Consider the following 8,943-nt stretch of genomic DNA (forward strand, 5'->3'; position numbering starts at 1 on the left):
AAACGTACGCGCCATCTCGTGGCAACTTTCATAACAAAGGTTCCTGATACCATCCTTGTGCATTCCACTGTTTCGGCGTGTATGTGAACACATTTGGGACTAACAGGGTTTACTAGAATCCCACCACTCCACCACAGAGTCACCGCAGTAGACGTTAGATGAGCGCTGTCGCTTTGCGGCACTTGTTTTATTAGCGGTAGATAATTAATGATTTTGACGTGTTTTTCAAGAAAAACACATTTTATTCATTATTATAAAATATAATATCACTATAATTGTAATTCGTAGTGTAAATGTGTTATTTTCAACTTAATATTAAAGTTAAGGGAGGGTCTAGGATCTCTTAAGTTAGAGAAAAATTCTTTTAACTTTACGAAGTTTCTGGCAACGCTTTAAGAGAAAAAGTTAATGTTAAAGTTAATGTTAAGACTAATTTTTTTCTGACAACGGGCCCCAGATGTAGCTGCATGCTAATCCTTTCATCTTCACAATTCCTGTGTGGGTTTTATGCAGCTGCTACAGCTACTGCTACAGCTACTGCTACAGCTACTGCTGCTGCAACAGCTGCTACATTGTAGTGAAATAATAGGAGTGTTCACACACAAGAAAAACCGCGATGCTAATCGCGATGGAAATACCGAGATAATTGTGTCGTTGTTCACACAGGCGGAAATATCTCGCTAATCGCCGAGCGGGATAATTCTATTAATCGAACTGCGCATGCTCACTGCCGGATGTTGATACGATCGCTTGGAATGATGGGATAGAAAATACCGCGATTATTTGCGCGAGCGTTCACACACACGCAGCGGTGCAATTAATCGCGCTAATTCCAAATAATTGCAGTCAAAAGTGCGATTTGCAGCGCGATTCGATCGCGATGCAAAAACCGAGATTTGCATCCCGCTAATTCCCGCCAGTGTGAACGCGCCTAATGAATCGTGTTCGCTGCATTAGCACACCTTTCCAACATTTCTTTATGCTTACCACTGGGAAGTGAACTCTTCCCTAGGTTTTTGTCGGTCGACCAACAACCGAGGTGCTTGTGCTAAGATGAGGTCTTTCACAGTTCATTCTGCTATCAGTTTAGCATTATGTTGATGTGAACTAATTTACTCATCACTGCAGGTTTTAATCCTCTGTGGGACGAAACATTCAAGCTGAAGATTCAAATGCCAGAGCTGGCACTGGTCAGATTTACCGTCTACGATTATGACGTGCGCTCTAAGAATGACTTTGTTGGAACATATACATTGCCATTCACGTGCATGCAAGAAGGTGAGTGCTTTACAACATGTGATGACCTGTTTACTGCAGCTGGGTATTATGGCATTGTAATCTCTTAAAGATGCATGCATTCCTTCAAAGATCATGCTGCCAAGGAATTATGAAAATGTATAATTTCAATATTGCACGTTTATGTGTTATGGGTTATGTTGTTTAATATATGTTTTTAGAGGGAAGGTTTTGGCTTAGGAAATATATCTGGTTAAATGTTAAAATAATTTCCTCTTCCACTCTGGTAAAATTGTGTATTATCAGCAATAGCCTACGCACAACTTGTGCGGGGGCAGCCTTATAGACCGAAGGTCCGATAGACCGAATATTGCAAAGGGTTAGGGTTAGGGTTAGGGCATATATATGATTTATAGTGGCATCATGATTTATTTGGTGGATGTGCGGCATATTCACGTTCGAATACGGCATCAGTGGATGTCCGGATGCGTAGCCTGGAGGCTAGGCGAGCGATTCCGGACGTGTAGCCACTGCGTATTCGAATAAACCTTCGGTCTATCGGGCCTTCAGTCTATAGGGTTGTAACCACTTGTGCTGTGCCTAGTCAAAAAGAGGTTCATGGGAATGCATCTCTTAATTATGTACATCTGTGGTAATATGACAAAATATTAGTTTATTCTGTAGCACCTAAATATTATCATTGGGGCTAACAATTCTGTTTACTAACAGCGATGTAAGAACTAAATTGTGACAAATTTCGTCCGTAAAACCTATTCTCTTCAAGTTGTTCCCACACCCTGTTGCACTTGTTGGATGTTTGTGTTTATAGATTTTCCAGTGAAAACCAATTCATCATAATAAGATATATGTATTGTACTATCATAACTGTACAGATAATTGTAATTAATATAATTTGCCATATAGATGAAATAATTGAAAGTAGTTTATTGTTGACTACTATAGTTTTGCCTCATTTTAATTATGTTCTATTGATGTTGTCCTTCTATATCCCCTTTTATTCACCAAGCTCAACAAATAATTTTCTTTCTTCTCGATGTATTGCAGATTATTTCATTCTAGAGGGCCTATCTGTTCTCCTGTAATACTAGCCAAATTATGAATGTAAACATTGTTAGACACATATATTAGAAGGTTAATTATGTAACACGTACAGTAACACGTAAAGTAAGGAATTGACGAGGAGGGAGAATAAGAATTCATGTGCTCCTGACCGATATTCTATATATCAGGTTTTTGTGGTCATGATTTACAAATTCCAATTGAGCAAATATATGCAACTCAACTTTCCATGATCTGTGATATTATTGTATCCCCCGCGACGATACTATGGTTTCATGTCTGTCCAGCCGCCGCCGCCACCGCAAACACTCCCTTCCGCTCTATAACTCGACCCCTAATTGACCTAGCGTGACCAAACATGGTCGACTTACACATCTTGGGGAGAAGGTGCGCAGCGTACCAAAACCAGGTCACTACGACCTTTATTTGACGTTTACCTTGACCTTGATCATATTTCCCTTCCGCTCTATAACTCGACCCCTAATTGACCTAGCGTGACCAAACATGGTCTACTTACACATCTTGGGGAGAAGGTGCGCAGCGTACCAAAACCAGGTCACTACGACCTTTATTTGACCTTTACTTTGACCTTGATCATATTTTCCTTCCACTCTATAACTCGGCCCCTAATTAAACTAGCGCTACCAAACTTGGTACTTACACATCTTGGGGAGAAGGTGTGCAGCATACCAAAACCAGGTCACTGCAACCAGACGTCCCAAGTCTCCCGGTCTCACCGGGAGACTCCCGGTATGACACGCGGCTTCCGGTGCCTCGGAATGAGGTCAGAAGCTCCCGGTCGTAACATTTTTCAGCCATGTGAAAATTTACATCAGTAAATCAGTAAATTACTAAATTTGCCATTGTTGTTGATGTACTTTGATCCCAGCGAACAATGAAAGGCGATAAAACGATGATTTTACATGTATACTTTATAAAAAAAAATGGTGGTGTGCCGTGACAAACACATATCGCAGCCCGCCACAACTTTTTCCCTGTTTTTGCGCACTGCGAAAAAACGGCGATGGACCTGGCTCCCTTTCTTGGATTGCTGGGCCAATGCTGGCTCCCTTTCTTGGATTGCTGGGCCAATGCTGGCTCCCTTTCTTGGATTGCTGGCTCCCTTTCTTGGACTTTCCTAACTTGGGACCTCTGCTGCAACCTTTATTTGACCTTTACCTTGACCTTGATCATATTTGCCTTCCGCTCTATAACTCGGCCCCTAATTGACCTAGCGCTACCAAACTTGGCATACTTACACATCTTAGGGAGAAGGTGTGTCGCGTACCAAAACCACGTCACTGCGGCTTTTATTTGACCTTGACCTTGATCATATTTCCTTTCCGCTCTATAACTCAGCCCCTAATTGACCTAGCGCGAGCAAACTTCGTATACTTACACATCTTGGAGAAGTGTGTCGCGTACCAAAACCCCTAAGGCAACCAATTTTAACATACTTGCACATCTCAGGCAGATGAGTTGTGTAACAAACCTTTGTCTTTGTGACTTATTTAACTTTACCTACCTTCTACGTCCTTACAGAGATATTTCGTTCATACTAGATCACGGGGGATACATGTAGTTGGCGACAACTGCCCGTTCTAGTTGAATATACACACGTAACTCTCATTTTTTATCTTTTTTAAAGTTCATTTTTGTAGATGACAATAAAAAAGATGGATATAGAGCAATTTTGATAAAGTTCTTGATATAGGAGCATGGTGTGCAATACCATGAACATATTTATACATTGTATATAATATAATCTTGACTACATGAAATAATATTTGATATTATGTACTCCTGATATGGTATCAGGATTCCCCCATGCATTTAACGCTTATGTCAGGTCTGACATGGCTTCAAAGCTGAAGATAATTTCAGCATCTTAAAAGTCATTCCTCCAACATTTCCTAATTTCAAGCTATGTGTACTTTTGACTTTCTTAACACAGTTATGCTGTGTTTTCACAGCTTGACGTATACATCTCTGAACTCATGAAATCATGTTTACCTGTGTACTGTGCCCGCTCATGACATGCGCAATGGACTCCAATTTGTACAACCATTTCCCAGACCCTCCTTCATCCGTCCATAAATGATATGCCTTCTAAAATTCCCAGGGGAGAAACCCCAATTTGTATACATTATTACATATATACGTACAATACACGTATACATATTCCTAACAATACTAATAAACTAATTTTTATATTCTTTTATTTCGTCAAGTTTACATAGCCATTAATTTAGTATTGATGCAGATGAACTGAGGAAATAGCAAGTAGGGGTTTGGTTGTGGCTGTCACTGCTACATGCACTAACATGCTAATATGTCCAATGTTTGGGTTTCTCATGCACCATGTAGGCTACTGCCATTTCCGTATCACTGACAAGCACGGAGATCCGCACATTGTGGCAACACTATTTGTGCATGTTTCTATAGAAACAGATTCCTAGTTTCTACCACGCTGCTTCTACGTAGCAAATTGGTACGTAACTGATTAAGCGGTCTCAAGAAACATTAATAACAACTAATGGTGACAGTGATTAATGATATCATGGTTAATATGCTGATTTATTCTTCATTCTTGTAATTGATGTAGTGTATGTGACAAAGAGTATTGTCTTATTATTAATGATCTAAAGCAGTTAGCAAGTCAGCTTCTTGGTTTGTTATGTGTGTTTGGGGCTGGATGGCAAGCGAATTTTACAAAGTGCCCCTACAAATCCTACAGCTTGTTGGTTTTTATTCCTTATTTCCTATTCCCTTTACTCTAGGGTATCGACATATACGTCTCCACGGTGAGGATATGGAGAGGCTGCATCATTCCTGCATGTTTGTAGAACTGCAAGTCGAATAATTCTCTAGCCAGGAGACCCTGCTCATCAGCCTGTCTTCAGCATGGGGAAACTTTTGTGTGTGTTGTACTGCAGAGACCCTTAAGCAAAAGCAATGCAGTATAAGGTCTTGTGTTTGTATTCTTACTTCGCAATGAAGCATGTAAATGCATTTCAGTTGATGCCGAATAAACATATTGACACAGCGTTAGTTGAGAAAAGTGCTGTAGGTTTGCGCAATTACATGGAGCAAGTTCAATTATAAAAGCATATACTTATACCATTTTAAAGCCATTAACCAGATTGCCTCCCATAAGTTTTGTGTTGAATGGACAGTTTCTAATATCAATATATCTACACTTGTGAGTACGGTATCTATATTTCACATTTATATGTTATTGGTATAGGAAAAGGCAGATAAAGATGCAAAAAAGATAACATAGGCTATTTTTCTTTATATGTGGGGCATAAATTCCTCTTTTATTTCTAATTTGTCATTTTATTTTTACAAAGTTAGATTTTAATTATTGACATACTGATACTATAAATGTACAGCCAGCTATAGGCTGCTGATCGTTTTTACTGTTTATTTTATGCAATCAGGATATGGATAATGTTCGCTTTATCTATCAAGGATTGAGCCTCAATTGGGATTTCTCAATTTGGGGATCTAAACATAATATATAGTGGGCATCAGTTACCATGCCAGAACAGTGATATGTGCTGTTTAAGCCTTTTAAGTGTTCATATTTCAAATTCTACCATAAACTATGACAATAATGCCTCATTTCGTTTAAGGTAATGCTGTAGTCCAGTTTTAATATGAAAAATTCTTATGATGCTAGTCTCATTTCTAATTGGTTAGTTTAGTGGTTTGTGTGTTTTGCAACCGTCTTAAGGAAGAATCGTTTTTATGGCCTTCGTGTCTATTTGGCCTTCAGGTCGTATAGCGTCATGTTAGCGATAGACATACGACGTAAGACAGATCATTTAGGTTGCCATTGAACTAGAATTCTATCTCCACAACTTACGAATCTGTGTGAAAATTGTGCATTTTTATTTGCTTTTTGTAGTTGTTAGAATAAATATCACAGTAACCAACATGAAACCAGGCATAAGCATTCATGAACTGGTTGTGGAATTTGAATAATGTAGGATTTCAGTGCCAGGTCATCCACAAAATATTAAGGAAAGGCATTGTTTAACTATGTAAGTTTTTTTATGGTTAATATGCATCTTTGTTAGAAACGTATATGCTCTATTATTATGGGGAAAAAAACATTCTATCAATAATGGGAATTTGACAATGCATGTCAAATTTAGATTTTTATGTGTAAAATGTTGATTTCTGTTCGATTTACCTTTATAATTATAGATGCGCGTGTGCCCATCGCTGATCATGGTAATGTTGCTCCGATGATTCACACACCCAGTGTTTGCTTTTAATTAATAATGCAGGAATCAAACCCAATTAAATTTAGTGTGTGGTAGGTAACCTCTACCTGTAAAGGTTGTGATGAATTTCTGTAATTAGGAATTCTGTAATTAGAATTCTGGAATTTCTGTAATTAGGAATTCCTATAATTGGATATTACTCAAATAGAATATTTTTATATACTGGGTCCTACATAGCGGACATCATTTATAGTACGTTTCACATTGAGACCGCTGTTGGTGAGGAACGTTAGTCTAGAATTTTCGAGAGTGTTATGACACTTATTGCATAAAAAATAGTATGTGCCTACATATTTCTGTTCTCAGATATTTACCTATTAAAAGTCAACAACGGGATGGTACCATACTACCGTAAGGCCATAAATATAGAACACAAAACCTTGTATTCTGTATCTATGGTATAACTGTGCGGACCCTGACGAAGTTGCACTTTTGAATTGCTGTTTTGCACGTTCTAGACTGGGTGATAATCACAAAAGTGTAATTGTTTTTTATCTACCTGCTATTTACAGGATGAATTTTCTATATAGGATATATACATGCACAGTATAACTAAAACCAGCTATAGTGAAATATAAGAAATTGCAAATGGTCATTGACAGTTTGTATAACTACACTAATTATTACTATTACATTACTGTCATTAGATTAATGTGTTTAGAAAATATTTCTAGTGAAAACTGAACCTTGAAATTTTACATGCAGTATCTGTATGAATAATCTCTATTTAAGTAACATAAAATGTGACTCAACATAAAATGTGAAACTTACAGCAGTCATGTTCATGTCAGTTATCTTCACTATTAGCAACTGTCATATATATTACAATATTAACAAGTGTACGCGGTATTAGCTTATTCGCGTATTTCTCGTAAACTATCGTAAAGTAAAATAATGGGACGTTTAGTTAAACAGTGGTAAAGTAATTTTTCTTCATCGCAAGAGATCACTCACCTATAATAGTATATCTAGTATCTAGTATACTATATCTAGTATACTATTCTATATCTATATCTAGTATATATACTAGTATACTAGTATCTCTTTGTTAAAAAATTGTCGCACGAAAATGTGGACAGTGGTGAGGTATATTGGCAGTTAAAACACTAGATGAAATGTTTTGTATTTCAATAATTTGGGGTAAAATAAGACTAATGTGATGTAATTCTATTTTTTACACTACAGTTTATTGTGGTTTATAATTGGTACACACTCAACCTTTAATACACTCGCACATACGCACGCACACGCACGCACGCACACACACGCGCACACACACACACACACACACACACACACGCACGCACGCACGCACACACAAACACCCACCCACACACACACACACACACACACACCCTCACACACCCAGGGCCGTAGTGGCCGCCACGGCAGCAGTGGCGCTATTTTGACAAAAAAAAAAGTGCAGGGAACCAAGGAGCTGACTGTTATCTGACGGACTGTCTGGTATTACTATTAATACTGATCAATTAGAGGTGTTATATCAGTGCTCTAAGATTTGACATGTGTATTTAATATGACAACGTGCCTATATAAGGTATTGTGATTTAAATTCAAACTTCAAAACATACAGATGTCCAGGGTCGTGTACAGGATTTGTACCAGGGTAGGGGGTCTAACCGTAACCCAAACTTGCAAGCACGCGAAGGGGGGGTCTGGTACCTTTGATTTTTTTTAAATTAGACCCCCTTAGATGCGTTTTCTGCGCGAGCAGGGGTGGTCCGGATTCCCTGGACCCCCCCCTCCTGTACACGCCCCTGGATCATGTACATAATGAAAGTATACACGCAGATTGAAAATAGGCTTATTTTTCATAATTATGTACAGATACTGATAGTATATACAATTTTGTAAACAATGTTTTATTAGTTATCATACTCATAATATATATTTTAGATACTTTAGTCAAAACATCAGTTTTAGCTACATTCCTTTTTTAAATTTACAAATTGACCTTTTAAAATGATCAGAATTGGTTGCTTTCAACATAGCCTGAAAATGCAGGAAATGCCAGACCCCCAGCATGGGCTTCGCGACTGCGGCGTTTCGCCGTGTCTGCCTGCACACACCATAACCGCCACTTATGCTCTTATTACTGGGTGATCCTACATTTTTCTGCAGTAGCACATTTTAGGAGGCCACTACAGCCCTGCGCACACGTCAGGGGCGGATCCAGGAATGTCTGAAGGGTGGGGGGGTCACAAGTCATTATATTTGTGTTGTAGTGGCTCGGCAAGCGAGCGCAGCCAAACCGGCTGGGTGTTCGGGTTGTAAAAATTTTGTAAATAGAAGGCTTCTGAGGATAATTCTAGTG

General features: G+C 38.6%; 1 protein-coding gene across 8 annotated transcripts in view; it reads left to right on the forward strand.

Annotated features, from left to right (window-relative positions):
• LOC106816345 (1-phosphatidylinositol 4,5-bisphosphate phosphodiesterase delta-4-like) overlaps positions 1-6,604 on the forward strand; it is a 41,299-nt gene extending 34,695 nt beyond the window's left edge. For 7 of the 8 annotated variants that reach the window (XM_014820976.1, XM_014820934.1, XM_014820926.1 and 4 more), the window contains 3 exons: positions 1,129-1,278; positions 4,684-4,807; positions 5,097-5,188. In XM_014820976.1, coding sequence (XP_014676462.1) covers positions 1,129-1,278; positions 4,684-4,775 — 242 coding nt within the window. In that variant the 3' untranslated portion in view covers positions 4,776-4,807; positions 5,097-5,188. Of the gene's footprint in view, positions 1-1,128; positions 1,279-4,683; positions 4,808-5,096 lie in introns of all 8 variants that reach the window. The other variant, XM_014820968.1, reaches the window with a different exon arrangement.
• Positions 6,605-8,943: the final 2,339 nt, after the last annotated feature.

Source organism: Priapulus caudatus, unplaced genomic scaffold (genome assembly GCF_000485595.1).
Source record: "Priapulus caudatus unplaced genomic scaffold, Priapulus_caudatus-5.0.1 Scaffold31, whole genome shotgun sequence".
Lineage (NCBI taxonomy): Eukaryota > Metazoa > Priapulida > Priapulimorpha > Priapulimorphida > Priapulidae > Priapulus > Priapulus caudatus.